The sequence below is a fragment of the Solanum stenotomum genome, chromosome 10 (assembly GCF_019186545.1).
Source record: "Solanum stenotomum isolate F172 chromosome 10, ASM1918654v1, whole genome shotgun sequence".
NCBI lineage: Eukaryota > Viridiplantae > Streptophyta > Magnoliopsida > Solanales > Solanaceae > Solanum > Solanum stenotomum.
The window spans coordinates 29997573-30016747 of record NC_064291.1 but is presented as its reverse complement, the minus strand read 5'-3'; the positions used below and the strand labels follow the sequence as shown (position 1 = coordinate 30016747).

At 34.4% G+C, this 19175-nt stretch overlaps 1 protein-coding gene and 1 pseudogene across 1 annotated transcript; both read right to left on the bottom strand.

The window, feature by feature from the left end:
- Nucleotides 1–4738: 4738 nt before the first annotated feature.
- Nucleotides 4739–6140, bottom strand: LOC125842882 (F-box/FBD/LRR-repeat protein At1g13570-like). The gene is made up of 3 exons (XM_049522164.1): nt 5361–6140; nt 5106–5267; nt 4739–5020 (listed from the first exon to the last, which is right to left on the bottom strand). Exons 1-3 carry the CDS (start codon nt 6138–6140, stop codon nt 4739–4741), a joined length of 1224 nt encoding a protein of 407 aa, XP_049378121.1.
- Nucleotides 6141–13171: 7031 nt separating this feature from the next.
- On the bottom strand, nt 13172–14585 carry LOC125842881 (F-box/FBD/LRR-repeat protein At1g13570-like; annotated as a pseudogene).
- Nucleotides 14586–19175: the final 4590 nt, after the last annotated feature.

The following is a 19175-nucleotide window of genomic DNA, read 5'->3' as shown; positions in this document are numbered from 1 at the left end:
TGGGCGTTGCTTGAACTGTAACTCAGCCCCAATCTCGTTGCTACCTTTTTGGTGATGAGATTGACCTCTGCACCCGTGTCGACCAAAGCACAAGCGAGTTTTCCATTGATCTTAAGGTCGACATATTGCGCGCCGTATCCTCTTGGCTTCTCTGGCTGCTTTGTGATGGCTCCGCATAGTCCTATCAAGCCCAACTGTGTCGTCTCTGCGCCTTGTCCTTGCTCATGTGCGTCTTTCGCCTTTCGCTCTCGCAGGATAGCACCAAGGCTCTTCAGTTCGGGGTACCTTGCATAACCATGCGGCCCGCCGCATATGTAGCAACCACCTTTGTTGGCAACCTCTGTCTTCCTCTCCGTGTTGCCATGACGTCCAAACTTCTTGCCATCGAACTTGTAGGTATCATGATTCTTGGGATGTGGCCGTTGCTCCTCGCCTTTGCCACGATCTCCCCCACCATGGTCATGACTACCTCTCATCTCTTCTCCTCTGGCTCTGTCGGGCTTCTCCTGCCTGAAGTCTGTCAAAGCTTCGGCCTGCGTGATGGCTTCATCTATGATCCTGACTTGCCGACGTTCCAACTCTGTCCTGGCCCAATTTTGCAGCCCATCCATGAAATGGAACAACATATCATCATCTGTGAGGTTAGGAATTTGAAGTGTGAGGGTAGTGAACTCCTGCACATATGTGCGGATGCTACCTGTTTGCTTCAGCTCCCTAAACCTGCGTTTTGCCTCATAGATGACGTTGTTAGGGAAAAAGGCTTTCTTGAACTCCTCCCGGAATTGCTCCCAGGTGTTGATGGTGCACGTCCCCTTCCCTATCTCGGCCTCCTTGCGCCTCCACCATAGCATGGCCATCTTCGAAAGATACAACACAGCAATGTTGATCTTACTTTCGTCGTTCTTCAGCCCGTTGCACTTGCAGTAATTCTCCAAATGCCAAAGGAAATTCTCCACCTCTTGCGCATTGCGGATGCCTTAAACATAGGTGGCTTGGGAGCCTCGACCCTGGCCTCCCTATCTCGGTCAAGCGACGATGATCCTCCAGCTGCCACACCTTCCTTGAGTGCTTTCATATCGGCCTTCATGGTCTCAATCGTGCTCAATGCCTTCATGAGCCGACACTCCAAGGAAGTGATAGCCTCCTTCATCTTAAACTCGGCCCGCTGACGTCCCTCCAACTCCTTATGGATGTTTTCGGTCTCTTCAAGGGTGAAGTCCTCAGGAGTCTTGAACTTGCCATCAGCCACGTTCAAACACCGGGCTAATATCTCTACAGCCTGCCTCGCCACTTCAACCCTTGCGACCCATTCTTCTCCAGCGGTGACGTCAATAGCCCCCTCACCATGTTCATCGTCACTGGCCTCGGTGGTCGAGGGTGGATGAGATGTTAGCGCCTCGCTTGGTGTAGGATCCAACAGCATTTCCTCATTACTCTTTTGGTGCTTCTTTCCCTTGCGGTTCCTCTTTCCACCATCCGGACGGACGTTGGTGGTACTAGCGGCGTTTAGATATCCTTCGGTTGCCATTCTCTTAGTGCAAACCTTGGCTCTGATACCACGTTCTCACAGACTTAGAGTGTTGGCTAAAGTTCCGTGCGGCCCTTGACAATTTACTCACTACTCTTTCAAGATCTTGTAAATTCAAAGAAGCCTTTAAGACTTAGATCGCTAAGAGAATGCTTAAGGAAAGACTTAGAAAGAACAAAAAGAGAGCTTTTGGAAGAAGGCTTTTGTATTGCTTTGGAGAATGCTTTACACTTGAGTGATTGGATGGTGCCTTGCAAATGAGGGGCACCTCTATTTATAATACCTCCTAGGGACTAAAGTACAATTTTAAATTACTTCCTAAGTCCCTAAACTTATTTACACAAAAGCCCCTCTCTAGAATTCTCTACACACTCTAGAGAATTCCAAGGCTTTCTTGGAAACTATCTAAATTATTCTAGAGAATTCCTTAGCCTTTTTGAATAATCTAAAGGGTTCTAGAGTTCTCCGCAAACCTCTCCATAACTCTAGACCCTTCCGCCCCTATCCGGACGCAAAATTTAATTGTGATGTGGCGGGACGTGACAACAGTCTCTCAAAAGCTTATAGGATCTATCAACTTCAAAATGACAAAATCATTTCTAACAGGGATGTCAAGTTTGTCTAAAATGACACCCGGAGCTCACAAGATAATGAAAAGAAAAAAAATCTAAATTTTCTAGATAAAGATGTTCATGATGTACCTATTAGAGGAACAAGAAAACTTTCTGATATAAATCAAGGTGTAATGTTGCAATTTTAGAACTACGAGCATTTATGGAGGCTACTAAAGATGAGAAATGGAGATATGCAATGCAGGAGGAGCTCAAAATGATACAAAAGAACAACACATATGAGCTAGTTTACAGACCATTGCACAAGAAGGCTATTGGAGTCAAGTGGCTTTATAGAACCAAGCTCAATCTTGATGGTTTCACAAACAAGTACAAGGCTAGGATGGTTGCAAAAGGGTACGCACAAATGTTTGGAGTAGATTTTTCATAAACTTTTGCTCCTGCCGCCTGTTTGGATACGGTAAGTATGTTGTTAGCTTTAGCAGGTCAATGGGGATGGAAGATACACCAGCTTGATGTGAAATGAGCTTTCCTGAATGTCTACCTCGAAGAAGAAATTTTTGTAGAACAACTTGAAGGTTTTTCCATCAAAGGCAAAAAAGGCAAAGAGTACCTTCTCAAGAAGGCATTGTATGGCTTAAAACAAGCTCCTAGAGCTTGGTATAGTAGAATTGATGCTCATCTTCTGAGCTTCGGCTTCCAAAAAGTTTCAGTGAGTATACACTCTATATTAGAAAAGAAGATTATGATTCAACCATTGTTTCTTTATATGTAGATGACTTGCTAGTTATAGGTAGGAATTTGGACTTGATCAACTTGTTCAAGACTGAAATGATGGAAGTTTTTGAGTTGACAGACCTTGTTATAATGTTTTATTTTCTTGGAATGGAAATTCAATAAAAAGGACACGAGATCTTCATAAGCTAGCAGAAATATGCTTAAGAAATTCCCATAAAGTTCAAAATAGAAGAATGCAAGTCTACAACGACTCATATGAATCAAAAGGAGAAGTTTTGCAAAGAAGATGGAGCTGAAAAGGTTGATGAAGGAATTTATAGGAGCCTGATAGGTTTGCTAATGTACTTGACTGCAACGAGACCAAATATACTTTATGTTGTGAGTTTACTTTCAAGATATACGCATTGTAGCTACATGTGTGATTAGATATGTTAAAGGTACTGCCAAGTTTGGCATAATGTTCAAAAAAGCATCAGACTTTCAGTTTCTTGGATTTTCTGATAGTGATTGGGCTTGGGCTGGTAGATCAGATGATATGAGAAGCACCTCAGGTTACTATTTTTGTTTTGGTTCTGGAATGTTCTGTTGGTGTTGAAAGAAGCAAGATATTGTGGCTCAATCTACAGATGAAGCAGAGTACATTGCAATTGCATCAGCTGTGAACAAGCCCTTTGGATTCAGGTGCTACTGACAGATTTGTACATGGAGCAAAAAGAGTATGGAAATCTTTGTTGATAATCAAGCTGCAATTTCAATTGAAAATAATCTCGTTTAACATGGAAAGACAAAACATTTCAAGATCAAGCTTTATTTCTTGAGGGAGGTGCAAAAGAATAGAGACATACACTTAGTGCACTGCAAAACAAATTTTAAGTTTATATTTTAACTAAGGCCTTACCTAGAGCAAGATTTTAGTTTCTATGAAAAGGACTTGGGGTTGATGCTCTTGACTCAAGGAGGAGTGTTGAAAGTGGTGCCTCAAAAGTTGGAGATTAGTTCCACCTTCTATTGTATCAATATATAACTTATAAAAGTAGGATTGAGTTCAGATAAATAAGGTTGTAGTGTTGGGAAGAATCTGATTAGTTAGTTGCTATATTTTAGGCTTTAGTATTTGAGATAATATTAGCTTATTTTACTCCTTTTCTTTAGTTTTTTAAGTTATGAATTCATGTATTTATATTGCAGTCATTATTTCAATAAAGTAATGCGTACTTAACCTTGTTATCTTTCTCTTTTCTTTCTTTGTCAATATTTGTTAATCCCCTGCAAAATGTGTTTCAAGAAAAGAGATGAGCTATGTTTGCTTTGATTATTTTAGTCATGCAGAAGTTCTGCAGGTACAACAGATTTTAGCAGCAACCAGGAGTTTCCAGGGAAGGCCAAAGCCCTCTTCTGATATGAAGGATAAAGGAAACCCCTTGAAGGAAAGGAGCAGAAACCTAATCTTAGAGCTCTGCCGACGAAGATGAGGAAGAAGATGGTGAAGCGGTCTGTAACTTTCCTAAAAGGAGACTTAGGGTCGTTTAATGTGGACTCGACCAGATCTCTATTTTTTGTCTTTATTGTTTCTAGTTATTTGGATCAGACCGCTTTATTTTATATCTTTTCTTTCTCAATAAAGGGGTTGTTGGACTCCTTTAACCTCCAAAAAATAATAGCAAACTGGAGGATGGAGAAAGCATACACCAACAGCTCCAAAGGGAGTATAAAAAATAATCAAGTTTACCAACGCAATAGATTGAGCACAATTTCTATGAAGTCAACATTGAAATTTGTAGGATGAGCTACATATATAGGTTCAACCAACAAACAAAAATAAATAGTACTTAATAAAAAATGAGTGTGGCTTTGGACCACCTAAAACCAATAAGCAAAGTCATGGCAGTTCCGGATCCATTCACATTTCTTCGAATTTGAATCTAACGTTGGGTGATTCTCGATGGAATTGTTTTATCTCATCCATCATCTGTGTACCCCGATGAAACTGCCCGCTACTCCAAATGAAGATTTCCTTAAGTACCGGTGCAGATGCCAATATAAACTTCACAAATTCTATTTCCATCTCAAAACCAATAAAATAACGCATTTCCACACTTTTAAGCAGCTTCATAGCACCACATGAGATTGCTTTGGCTCGTAAGAATTGTATAACAGGTTCCACCACAATGCCTACTGCTTCCTGCAAAATATTTGGTAACAGTTAGGCGGATTCAGATGAAGAAACCATATCCATAAGTTTTTTGAGAAAGTAGGAGGGTGCTTACACATTCAATTGTAAGTTCTTGTAATTTAGGGCAGCTTGTAATCAAGTAAACTGCACTAGAAACCTCCTCAACATTTCTGAAAGACATGTCCGAAATACATAGGGATTTGACATTGTTTAGAGCAGCCGGGGGATTCTCTAGTATACCTCCCATGTTCAAGTACTAAAAGCAAGTAAAAAAATTGGTTGAAGATACATCATATGATTATAATAAGTACCAACTATCATAAGTAATATTATCACAAATGTACATTACCTCTAATGATGAACCACCTAGTTCAAATTCCTCCAGGGAAGGCATGAAATGGAAGAACTTTGTAAGATTAGAACAAAAAGTTGATGTATCCATCAAAATCCGATTGATACATACAGCAACGGTTTTAAGCATAGGGACATTCTTGAAGCAAATGAACTTCGATGTTCCAAGAAAGTCGAAGCATTTGAGATTAGGGGCATCAATTTCAAGAACGTCAAATGTGGTGCACCTTGTCAACATCAAACTTTCAAGCAATGGGCATTTGGTTATGAGATTCCTAAATATTGTTGGATCAAAAATGACATGTTGAAGATTAATACTAATAAGCTTTGCAAACCCTTTGAAATCAGGTGGAGGGTGGAAGAAGCACATATCAAGGTCCAGATGTCTTAGTTGCTGAAATGTGAAAAGATAAGAAGGTAAATGACAGTTGTTGCCTGTGAATATTTGAAGGGTGAGTTCCTGGGCATTTTTCTTTGACAAGAAGAGCATCCAATTATAAATATCACGATAACATATCAAATTAGGATGTTGGAGAGTCAACTTTAGTATCGGTCCTTGATGCAGTCGTAGGACTTGGTAAATTATTTTCTTGGCTTCTTGGTTGTCGTTGAAAGATGTGAAAAACTCACTACGAAAATCAAGTTCTGCACGCGTTACCCATTTGTACCTCCAATCTTTTGACAAGATACTGGTCTTCACTGCATCTTTCAAAGGCAAGCTCCCAAGAATTTTATCCAAGACATTACAGGGAAAATTGCTAATTGTAGCACTCTTCATGGTTATATACACATGATTGTAGACAACTCAAAAAAATCAGATCTGAAATAAAGAAAATATCCAAATTCTCATAAATACACATTTCAACAATGTATGCATAGTCTTATATAACTACTAGTTCAACATTTTCAATCGCATAGAAATTTATCATTTTTCAAATATCAGAGGGAAAAAATAAAGATGAATGAGAGAGTACCAGGAAAATGTTGATTGGAGACAACAATGGTGGAAGCATGAATTTAAAAGTATATTTCACCCAAATACACTGTACATTTTTTTTGGCAAGGGGGAACAAGGAAGCTACTTCCGTTTATAGAAAAAAATCTTGTAAAAATCTATTCTTGCACTCTATCTTTGGAATGTCAGACATCTACTTCCATTTCAAGAAAATGATTTTATAGAAATATATACTTAACATATGAGATACCTACTCTGAAATTTTTAAAAAACCAAAATAAACTCCAACTGCTATATGAATTATGCATACATCGAAAGTAAATAGAAATAGGCTCCAAAAATTCCTTGGGAGTTCCGCTCCTAGGGCTTTTGTCTAGTGGGAAGTGTGCTGCTTGTGTTGCGTAGACTAGGCATACATCTTGGGTTTGGGTTTACAACAAACAAAACCTACCATTTAAGTCGAGAAGAATATACATCAAGATTAGTTATTTATTGAGTTGCGAAATTGTTTCTACAATGTGGATTTTTTTGTTACACATACGAAAAGAGAGTTACAAAAACAAAGTTGAGTTTAGAGGCTTACCTGTAGTAGAGCATCCTCTACTTCTCCGTCTCCCCGTTTCATTTTTCTCTAGATGCGCAGTGTTTCATTCTTCTCTCTTAATATCAAACTTTAGAATTTGAAATCAATGACTTAATGTTAAAAATTATGAAATAATAAATGAGTAATGAAGGGTTGGAGTCAAAATCACTTACCCAAAAGTATAATTTCAAAAAATTTCATTGAAATCACATAAACCAAGTTCTTAGAGTTCAAAGATAGAGGAATGGGGGAAGTAATATCAATTTTAGGAAATAAGAATATGCCTAGGTCAGTTACTCCACGTGATCACGACTCAGTCCATGTGATCGTGAAGAGGAAAACAACTCAACTCATTTTTTACTTGCACGACCGCAACACAGTTTTCACATTTCAATGCCTAGTATGCGTATACCTATGCAATCCAGGCGGCCCTCATGTGAATGCAATGCACAACCACTACTAAAAACTTCTAAAAACGACGGACAGAAAAGCGACGGACGGCGTCGCTCCAAAAATCGACGCCATTTGCCACACTGTTCGGCGCTTTTTAATAAAAATAAATATTTTTAAAATTATTTTACAAAAAGCTACGGATGGCATCTCTAAGTCCGTCGCTTTTTTCCCCGGATTTTTGCGCCAAATATATATATAATTAATAATTATTTATTTAATATAAATATAGACGTTGTCCGTCACTTTTAATTAAAAATAATTATATATAAATTTAACAATAGTCACGCCGTCCGTCACTTCTTGGTTAAATTATTTGGTCAAATATTTTAAATAAGCGACGGATAGTGTCTCTATGTCCGTCGCTTTTTGAAATGTTGGTCAACTATTTTTTTTAAAAGCGATGGACATAGAGACATTGTCCGTCGCTTTTCATTAAATATTTGATACTTACAGACGCGATTTCCCCCATTTCTCATTTCCCATTTCTTATTTTCTCTCCACTCTGATCCTCGCCGCCACCGTCGTCCCTCTGTTTGTTGCTGCCGCTGGTTGGAGTCGTCAGGAGCTGCCGCCGCGAGCCTCACCTCTCGGAGCTGCCGTTGCCTCCTCCTTCCCCTCTCTCTTCGCGAGCCTCACCTGTCGGAGCTGCCGCTGCCTCCTCCTTCCCCTCTCTCTTCATTCTCTCCTTCTCCTTAAGGTTAGGGTTTTATTTATCAATAAAATTTCAATTTGAGCTATATTTGATTTTGTTAGTTATTTAATTGTAATTAGTTTATTGATTTTATGTTTATTGATTGTTAGTTTGAATTAGGGATTATTAGTTAGTGAGTGAATTGAAAATTTTAATGTTAGGGATAGTTTGAATTAGAGTAGCTTAGGAATTGTTTGAATTTGAGTATTTGAGTTAATTAGTTTGATTTTGGGTTTGTAGGATTAGTTTGAATTAGGGTATTTAATGAGTTGTTTGAATTTGGGTATCATTTGAGTTAGTTTGATTTTCGAATTTTAGATAGTTTGAATTTGAGATTAGGACTAGCTAGCGAGTTTGAATTTAGGATTTTAGCACTAGTTTGATTTTGGGATTTTAGGACTAGTTTGAATTTGTGATTTTAAGACTAGTTTGAATTAAATTTGAGATTTTAGGACTACTAATAGTTTGAATTTGGATTTTAGCACTAGTTTTATTTTGGGATTTTAGGACTAGTTTGAATTTGTGATTCTAAGACTAGTTTGAATTTGAAATTTAGGACTAGTTTGAATTATATTTGAGATTTTAGGACTAATAGTTTGAATTTGAGATTTTAGGGATTTGAATTACAATTTGAGATGGCAAGTTCTAATTCAAACTTTTAAATAAATAATTAGCTGATTCATATATATCGTTATAAATTTCAATTTTTATTTATAAGAAAAAGAAATGGGGCGCATTCCCATTGAACTGGAGGTTTTAAAGAGGACTCATGTGAAGAAAAAAGAAAATGAGTCGGATTCGGATGTGTGGGTGGCAGAAAGGGCCGAACGAACTTTTGTAAGTTATTTAATATGAATAACATATATTAATAGTGAATATATTTATGATATGTATATATATATTGATGTCAATTTTTATATTTAATATTCATAATGAGTTTAATAAGTACGTCGCTGAGAATCTAGATAGTTCGGTCCAAATGACACATGAACTGTCCACCCAAATTTGGACAGAAAAAGTGGTAGGGGGGACACACAAGGGTAGAGTCTATGGTATAGGCTCTCGAAACGATGTAAGATGACTCCATTTAACTTACAAGGTATTGGATCGTCACGTCAAGCCGAGACACTTGACGGTGTTCAGATTGCTGCTATGTCGGCTCAAATAGCACAACTAACATCGGCAATGACAGAGTCAGAGCGGAGAAGAGTAGCTGAACAATAAAGCATGAGTGCGACCGTTCAACAAATCAAAGAACAAGTGTTGAACCTCGCTCGACGACCTACTACATCTTCTTCTGCCGAGGACACCGACGGCGACAGTGACGAGGATGATGATTTTGTAGATCGCACTCCCCAGTTAAGGTCTCTTTTATGAACTTTTTGAAATGTTGGAACGAATTTTGAAAGACTTTATAAGTCTTTAAATTGTGATTTAGATACTTTTGAATGTTAATTTAAGTTTGTTGTTTTATGTTTTATGTAGCTTATTTATAATGTTGTGTGTTTGATTAAGCTGAATTGAATTGAGTTGAATTGCATTTGCAGGTGGGCAGCAGAATGCCCAGAAACTGACAGTTTCTTTTGTCAAAAGACTTGCAGAAAAAGTGATGGGCAGGGTGGTTTTGTCCGTCGCTATTCTGGGCTTTTTTTTTTTAAAACCGAGAAAAGCGATGGACATAGTTCTTTATTCCGTCGCTTTTCTGGATTTTTCAAAAAAATAATTTCCAGAAAAGCGATGGACAGGGTCCTTTAGTTCTTCGTTTTTCGGGGATTTTCAAAATTTAAATATCCAGAAAAGCAACGGACTGCGTCGCATTTTGGAAATTAAAAAAAATGAAAATTTAACAGTCCGTCGCTTTTGTTAAAAAAAAAATCAAAATGCGACGCAGTCCATTATTTTTTGAAAAGCGACGCAGTCCGTCGTTTTTCGATAGTTTTTTAGTAGTGAACAAATATAACTTACGCGATTGCGGAAGAAGATCCCATCTGCGATGATTAATTTTACCAGACATCAAAAACAATAGCAACAACAACACACTAAGGCATAAAATTCTATGAAAGGATCCTCAGGATTCATTTGGAATCTCGTGCACACAAACAAAATATACTACCCCACTAAATTCAATGTTCCAGAATCAATGGAACAATCAAAATAGAGATTCGAGGTTTCGTTGACTCCGAACCCGTTAAACCCATAACTAACTAACTTTCATAAAAGAGATTAAAACATCCTCAGAAATTCAACCAAGACCTAACCTAGGCATAAAATTACTTCCTGAATCCAACGAAATCGACGAAAATCCAATTCGAGCATTCAAACTCTTAATGTTGACCAAATTCAAACCTTCGTCTAAATTCACTCAATAACTCAACTCACGGATTCGAGTCGACATAAAAACCTAGGAACTAGAAACGGAAACTCCCCTAGACCAAGTTCTTCATTCTAGAGTCAATGGGCAGGACAAAATTTCATTCATAGACTTGTAGCTCTAGATGTTAACTAAGTCACATATATGAACTTCAAAACTTTCAAAACTCTTCCGAAAAATCTCAAATTTTTTATCCTGTGACAAAACTCACCTCATAAACTAATCAAACTTGACTCGGGGTAACAACAAGGAGGGTAATACAGTAATATTTTCTAGAATTTCCAAAAATAACCCTCAGGGTTATTACATTATACACCATTGAAAACCATATTCTCCTCGAACATAAAATAAAGGAGAGTAACTGAAGCTTTGAAAAATTCTGGATATCTGACACACATATCAGACTCCATTTTTCAAGTATCCTCCTCGATCGGGTGCTGCTTCCATTTAACTTTCATAGAAGAAATTTCCTTAGTCCTTAGATTTCAAACTTGCGTATCCAAAATAGATATAGGCTCCTCATCAATGTTAATTTTGGATCCGAAATCACCGAATCTAGTGAAATCACATGGGACTCATCGGGTACATACTTCCAAAGCACAGAGACATGAAAACAAGATAAACAACAAACAAGATAGGTGGCAAGGCCAATTGATTGGCCAAGTCTCTGATCCTCTCCAATATCTCAAACGGGCCAATGAACTTAGGGCTAAGTTTCCCCTTCTTTCCAAACCTCATCACACCCTTCAAGGGTGATATCTTAAGCCATACATTATCACCATCTATAAACTCTTATGCTCAAACTCTCCTATTAGCATATATCTTCTACCTACTCTAGGTTGTCAAAAGCTACTCTGAATCAGACGAACCTGCTCCATAGCATCTGTAAGAAAATCAGTATCCAAGGTACTCACCTAAATGACATCGAATCGACTAATCAGAGATCTACATACCTTACCATAAAATGCCTCAAAAGGAGCCATTTGGATTCTAGAATTATAGCTATTGTTGTCAGCAAACTTTGCTAAGGGTAGATACTGATCCTAATGGTCACCAAAGTCAATCACACATGATTGAATCATGTCCTCCATTACTTGAATCATCTGTTTGGACCGTCCATCTGTCTGAGGGTGAAAAGTTGTACTCATATCAAATTGAGTACCCTTCCCATGTTGTAATGCCCTCCAAAAGTGCGTGAAGAGAGAACCTCAGTCGAATATAATAGAAATATAATAGGTACCACAGGAAAGTGAACTATCTTATTGACGTAGACTTGAGCCAACTCCTCGACTCTATACTTCACCTGGACTGAAATAAAGTGGGCGGCCGTAGACAATCTGTCAACAATCACACAAATAGAATCATAACCACCCATGGTGGTAAGCAAGCCCGCCACAAAATCTAATGTGATACACTCCCACTTCCATGTAGAAATGGGCATCCTCTAAGCCATACCACCAGGTCACTCGTTCTTACACTTGACATGTTGGCAGGTCAAACACTTGGCCAAAAACTCAACTATTCCCTGCTTCATACCACACCACCAATAATGTTGACTCAAGACATTGTACATTTTGGATGCTCCAACATCAATCTAATCAAATCACCCACCTTAGGCACACAAATATTTCCTCATATTCTCAATGCACCCTCATAGTCAAGTATTGGTTCATTGTCATCTCCTTGTCTCAAATGATACACTTTTTTTGTTTCTCAGATTGCCTCTCTCTAATTTGCTCAATAATAACTCTTTTACACTTACTTGGGAGATTCTCTAACCGACAACTATCACTATGAGCTATGTGATGATAAATCGTCTCGCCCACGCTGTCAGAACTGTCTTATACCTTGCCCGAGTAAAAGACATCATCAACTAAGTGGATCCACTAAGCTATGCTTAAAATCAATAAGGAATAACACAAAATTTAAGGAATTTTTGTAATTTGGAAAATAGTAGGGATATGATGTAATTAACTCGTTACACTATGTGATTTATGTAAAATTTCCAAATAACCCTAACACCTGCATTGTTTTATAAAAGTAAAAATAACAATTTTGGTTCTTGAGTTACGATGTTATTCCAATTTTGACCCTCCTAATATTCAGCTAAGTACATATAACTTTTAATTAATCTGCAATCTATGTGTATATTTGGTCCTTAAAAATAACGGAAGTTGAGTGCTTAACAAAAATATCAAAAAAATTGAAAAATGACCAAAAAGAACATTGAAATATTGGAAATAGAAGAAAAATATCCTCGTTTTGGATTTTGGTCCAACAATACCCTTGAAAATTTTATTATTATTATTGAGATAGGAGTTACCAACTCAATTATATTGCAAATGTAATATGACCCGACGAATTTAACAACTCACAATTTTAGAATCTCTTTTTTTTTTTTTTGGATAACTATAGTGTCTGAGCCAACTTGACGCACCTTGACTAATTCCATCTACCTTCCACAAGCAACAAATGTCAAGTCAATTCTATGCACCAAAGGCTTAGACAGATGGAAAGACACCTAGTGTTCTTATCTAAGCCCACCTCATTGACCACAATTCAAAATTTTCAGATCCTGAGTTGTTGCATTATTTGACAAGGGAATCTCAAGGATGTTCAACATTATAATGTATGTAGGATAATACTACTAAAAACCATCATACATATGTAGGAAACTCTCTTAGGTGCAGATAGTCTTAAGTGCTACAAAAAAAAAGAGTACTATGTAAGCAAAATCATAGCACTTCCATGTTTTCTTATTCATCTTCTTCAAATATGAAATCAACATTAGGTGATGCTCTGCGGAATTCTTCTATCCCATCGATCATTTGTTTACCCGAACGAACACCGAGATACACAAAATTCCAAAAGAAGATCTCCTCAAGTACAGGTGTAGATGCCAAAATAAACTTGATAAATTCCCTTTCCATCTCAAGACCCATAAACATGTTCACTTGAACTCTTTGAAGCTTCAACGCACCGTATAAAGATGATTGGGGTCATAGAAATTGTACAACACCTTCAACATTAATCCCCGAAGAGTCCTAAAAGAATTTCCAAGGAACAGTTAATTAGGCGAATTCAAATGAAGGAACCAAATTAATGATAAAAAACAAGAGAGTGCTTACAAATTCAATTGTAAGATGTTGTAATTTAGGACAACTTGTAATCAAGTAAACAACACCTCAAACCTCCTTATCGTTTCGCAAAGACATGGTAAAAAACTTGAGAGATTTGATATTGTTCAGAGCAGTCAGGGGACTCTCTAGTACACCACCCATGATCAAGTACTAGAAGCAAGTCAAAAGTTACGTCAATCAGATTCATCATTCGTTATGATAATAATTAGTATATCACAAATAATGTATGTTACCTCTAATGTTGAATCCCATAGATGCAGTTCTAGCAGTGAAGGTGTGTAATGGAAGAAATTTGTAAGATTAGAGCAAAAAGGAGATGTATCAGTCAAAAATCCAGTGAAACACACAATAACTTTTTCAAGCATAGGAGTGTTGTTGAAGGAAATGGATTTTGATTTTCCATAAGACTTGAAGAATTTGAGATTAGCGGCATCAATTTCAAGGGTGTCAAAGTTTGTGCACCAACACAACCTCAATCGTTCAAGCAACAGGCTTTTAGAGATGAGGTTTGTAATTATTGATGGAACAAAAGTGACATATTTTAGACGGAGATTAATAAGCTTCTCCAACCCTTTGAAACCTTGTGGAGGGTGGAACAAGCAATGTTGAAGTTCCAAATACTGTAATTGCTGGAATGTAAAAGGTGATGAGGTAAATGATATTTGTTTTCGAAGTTGATATGAAGGGTGAATTCCTGGACATTTTTCTTCGTCAAAAAGTGAATCCAATGATCAATATCAAGACAACTCGTAAAACTACGACCTTGGAGTCTAAACATTAATATTGATCCTTTATGGAGTAATAGGACTTGGTAAATGATTCTCTTGGCTTCTTCATCTTGTTTGAAAGACTCGAAAAACTCATCATTAAAATCAAGTTGTTGACGTGTTACCCATTTGTACCTCCAGTCTTTTGACAAGATACTGGTCTTCACTGCATCTTTCCAAGGCAAGCACCCTAGAATTCCATCAAGAACATTACAAGGCAAATTGCTTATTGTATCCACACCATATGTCCAAGCATTCATCATGTTCTAATAAAAACAAGTTTGCCAGCAACTCTGAAAATAATAAAAATAAGGGATAAAGGCAATATCATACCCAAATATATTTCAACAACTGGTAGTTTAATGTCTGCAATATAATTTCATGGACAGGAAATAACAACTCATAATTGACCATATGGAAAGAAGAAGACTATAGTGGTGGCGCAACGATTTTCATGCTATCTAGTGTGCAGGGGATTCAACAAATATATATATGTACAAATAAAATGATATTTCACCTATATACACAATGCAATGTTTTGGTTAGAAGACCATTAGCACTTGCTATAAATCGAGCCCATTAAAGGTTTCATTAGTACTCTTCCTAATATCTAATCTATGTCAAGCTTATATAAGGATTTTCCTCACATTAGCCTCAATCTTTGGGCTTGAGCAAAAAGCTGTCACTTTATTTTTACACAACCTGACATAGATTCAAACCCTAACCTAATATTAAAGTCGAGAAACATAGAGGAGCGAGTCCATTATCCACTAAGTATTTTGAGCCACTAGCCCTAGAGTTGAAAATCACGAGGTCTATAATTCAAATTCCAGCCGCGGCAAAACACAAGGTGATTTGAACAACCTATGGTATTGGTGGAATCACATCATTCAAAAATACACTATTTTTGAAGGATTCGACACACACTCGTCGGTCCGAGCAACATTGATCAGTACAAGTAGTAATGCTTACCTGTACTGAGTAATCAAAGATTTACAACGACTGATCTTATAATATAGTCAAGAGACTCAATTTTTCTCAGTTTTCTTATGAAGGTAGCCGTCTTTTTAAATGTAACGCAGGACAGATAGGTTAAAATTTATTTTTCTAATTTGTTAAGTAAGAGATTTGGGAAATAATTGTTTAGTCGGGAGTCTAAAAAATGCCCTAATATTTGTGATTTATGTTATGAAAAAATGTATTTTATTAATCTATCTATATATATGCATTGAATGTTATTTTCTTTCTCAAACGTATCCTTCAATTATATATAAAAACAAGTCCAAATATATATGGCATTACATTGGACTGTATTTGAACCTTTTTATTGTTGCTCAAATATGTGGAAAAATTATCGAACTAGTCAAAATAGCAACTTATTTATAGAAAATAGCTATAGTTTAAAATCTATCTATATATAATAGGAGAGGAAAAAAGGTCACATGTTAGCGCCACAATTAATGCTCAAAAATTCAGTATTTAAAAAGTCAATTTAAAAAAATAAAAAAATCAACAATTATTAAATTTAGAAAATAAACATTTTAAAAAGAAAATGAAAAAGGCATCTCCCACGTGGGTAATTTATAAAAACAAATAATCTACGGTTCTTTTAAGGAAATATGCAAAATTTATGAATTATTAATATTAATTTAAAATCTGAAAAATAAAATAAAATTTGTTAACACTAAAAAAAGACGATTTTACAAAAAGAATTAATACAATATAAAATAAAATTAAAAATTACGTAACTTCCATCTTTGGTCTCTTTTTTTACTTCATTTTTGAATTTTTTTGAAAATGATTGTTATCCAAATCAATATCCAAATGGATAAGTTTTTGAAATTTAAGTGATTAATTTACAATCTATTTATATATCTATCTATATATAATAGGAGAAGAAAAAGTGCCACGTGCCAGCACCACCAAAAAAAGAATTTATGAATTATTAAAATTAATTTAAATATAAAAATCTAAAAACAAAAATAAAAATTGCAATCACTAAAAAAACTGTCAGAATTTTTTAAAACAAATTTAATTTTTTAAAAATACAATTTATAAATTAGTAAAAAAAATGATTTTTTTACTATACCGCTGATCCACTATTTAAAAAAAACATTTTTATAAACTTTTTTAAAAATTAAAACGACAATTCCATATGTCCTCAATATATAACTTTTAATTATTTTTTAAAAAAACCATTTAATCTAGGAAATATTCAATATTTTTTTAAATAACAAATTTATAAACTTTGCCATAAATGATTTTTTTAATATACCACTGATTCAATATTTAAAAAAAAAAAACATATTTATAAACTTTTTTCAAAATTAAAACGACAATTCCATATGTCCTCAATATATAACTTTTAAATTTATTTTTTTAAAACCATTTAATCTAGGAAATATTCAATATTTTTAAAAAAACCAAATTTATAACCTTTGCCATATTTCTTTATTAATATTTTAAAACACAGTAAGAATTTAAATGCAGTTTTAAAACTTCCTATTACATTCCAACTTATATACAAACTCTAAAAATTAATCAACAAAATATTAATAAGATATTTATTAAAATCCGAAAAAAATTTCAGTTTTGATTGTTAATTTAATTTTGCCAGTTTCTTTTGAAAACTAAATAAAATTGTAAACATAATAGAACATGCATTTACTTTTAAGCAGTAGCAAACCCTATTCATTTGATTTAAAACAATTTTAAAAAGTTTTTTATAGATATTATTTAATTTGTTTTCAAATCATGAAAAGAAAAACATTTTTACGATTTTCTTTTTATGCCTATTTTTAAAAATAGTAACAAAAATTTTCACACACAGTTTTCAAATATAAAATAAAATAAATTGAGAAATATGTTATAAATATAAATAAATTATAAAAATTAATGTAGTTAGTTTTAAATTTGAATTGAAACCGTTTGTGGTTTCTTATTGAATTGGACTTAGCAAAACAAATAAAAACTAAAGAGCACGATGTTTACATGTCTAATTTTGAATTAAAATTTAAAGTTGCAGTAATTATCAGATTATAAATTATTTTAAATTGATTTCTTAATTTTTGTACAAAAATCTATATCCCTAAGGCCTAAACAAAGAAACGGAAACAAAATTAGTTAGAAAAAAAAAACTGCCTAAAATAACTTCCATGTTGTGAAAAAACAAAATTACTAATCTTATCCCTTACAAACTGCCTTTTTATTCCGGTTAAATTTAGTTTGTATGCCTACATTCAACAATAATATCATCAAAATTTCTCTGTAAGTATTTTCAAAAGATTCAAATTTGTTATCTCTGCTTAAAATTATCATCGAATTTGCTTTCTGATTCATATGTTTTTATTTATGTTGCCATATGCAACGACATGATTCTCCAAAATCAGTACAAATGTTGTCCCACAATATATGCAGAAGTTTCATATGGTGAGTATCCTATTTATTATTGTTATTATTATTGTAGTTATTTATTTCTATTGATTTCTCAATTAAAATTCTGGATGAAGAAGTTTTAGTAGATTTTTTTTTATAATAATGGGCTAAAGAATAAGGAAATCGAGTGTACACATCAATGATATTTTAAAATCTTATCTATTGTAGCAACAAACTGATATGATATTTAAATTTAAATTTGAACGAAATTTGAATTGACATGAAGATTCATTCCTTCAGCGATATATACATCATTGCAATCTTTCTCCTTCTTCACAAAATAACAAAATTGCTTTTTCAGTTTTTTAAAGGTTAGTAACCAAGTAATATTAAAGTTAGTCATAATATTAAATAATTGCTAATAGCTAATGTTGAAAATAAAAATAAGGAAAAAATGCATATAAAATTGAAGGATAAGACTTATTTGAAGTTGAATTGATCCAGATTCACATACAAAATTTAAAATTATGTATTCTTAAAATGGAGATACGATGAATATTTTTTTGTTGTTGAAAAAATACCAAATTATTTCATATTTGAGAAGACAGATGAAATTTGTTGAGGATTTAAGAGATAAACTCATAAACATATTTCAATCCTAATAGATTCAACTATACAAATATTTAAATGGACTAATATAGGTGATTGCAATTATTATGTGCTTAACTTTACTCTTAGAACATTCAATTTTGATTTATTACATGATGCTTTATTTGAGTTGGATATTACGAAATTATACATAAATTGAATTGAAGTAACTATTTTCGAATTTGATATGCATGTTATTGTTGCTTCTTGGATCAAAACGTTGTGCACTCATTCTAAACACGTTAATGAGGACATATTAACCATTTGTTTATATGAGAAGAATTTACCTTATTATAGTTGCTTGATATTATACAATTTACTTTTTTTCAAAAGTTTGTTAAACATCGTTAATTTTTTTTTAGCATTTATCGAATAACGGGCTGATTTCTTAAATATTGTCCGTGCATAGGTCGGGTGCTCATGATCATCATATATCATCATTATATTAAAAGTGGAACTTTCCAGGTCTATAGTTGAATTACCATTATACTCTTTAAGCTTCTTTTTTTTAGAGTCAGAAATTAAGGCTTATTTTGGTTTTTTGTTTTGTTAATGCAGTGAAAACTTATTTCCTACTCCCTCCATCCAACAATAGTTTTCCACTATACTATTTTGAGATGTCCAATACTTTTTGTCCACTTTAGAAAATCAATGGATAATTTATACTTAATTCCTAATTAACCTTATCATTAATTATAGTTATTTCCCTATTATATTTTTGCAAGACATTATATTTATTGTATTAAAAAAGTAATATAATAAATTTACTCTTCTATTTATAATTTCTTAAGACGCGTCGGATAAAATTAATCGTCTATGTTATCGCACAT

Bases quoted from the DNA above. Each gene is read 5' to 3' on its own strand.
- LOC125842882 (XM_049522164.1), bottom strand. From the start codon at position 6,140: ATGAAGAGTGCTACAATTAGCAATTTTCCCTGTAATGTCTTGGATAAA. The intron at 5,268-5,360 runs GTAATGTACATT...ACTTGCTTTTAG, and splicing joins TAGGTGGTTCATCATTAGAG to TACTTGAACATGGGAGGTAT. The intron at 5,021-5,105 runs GTAAGCACCCTC...AATATTTTGCAG, and splicing joins AAGAACTTACAATTGAATGT to GAAGCAGTAGGCATTGTGGT.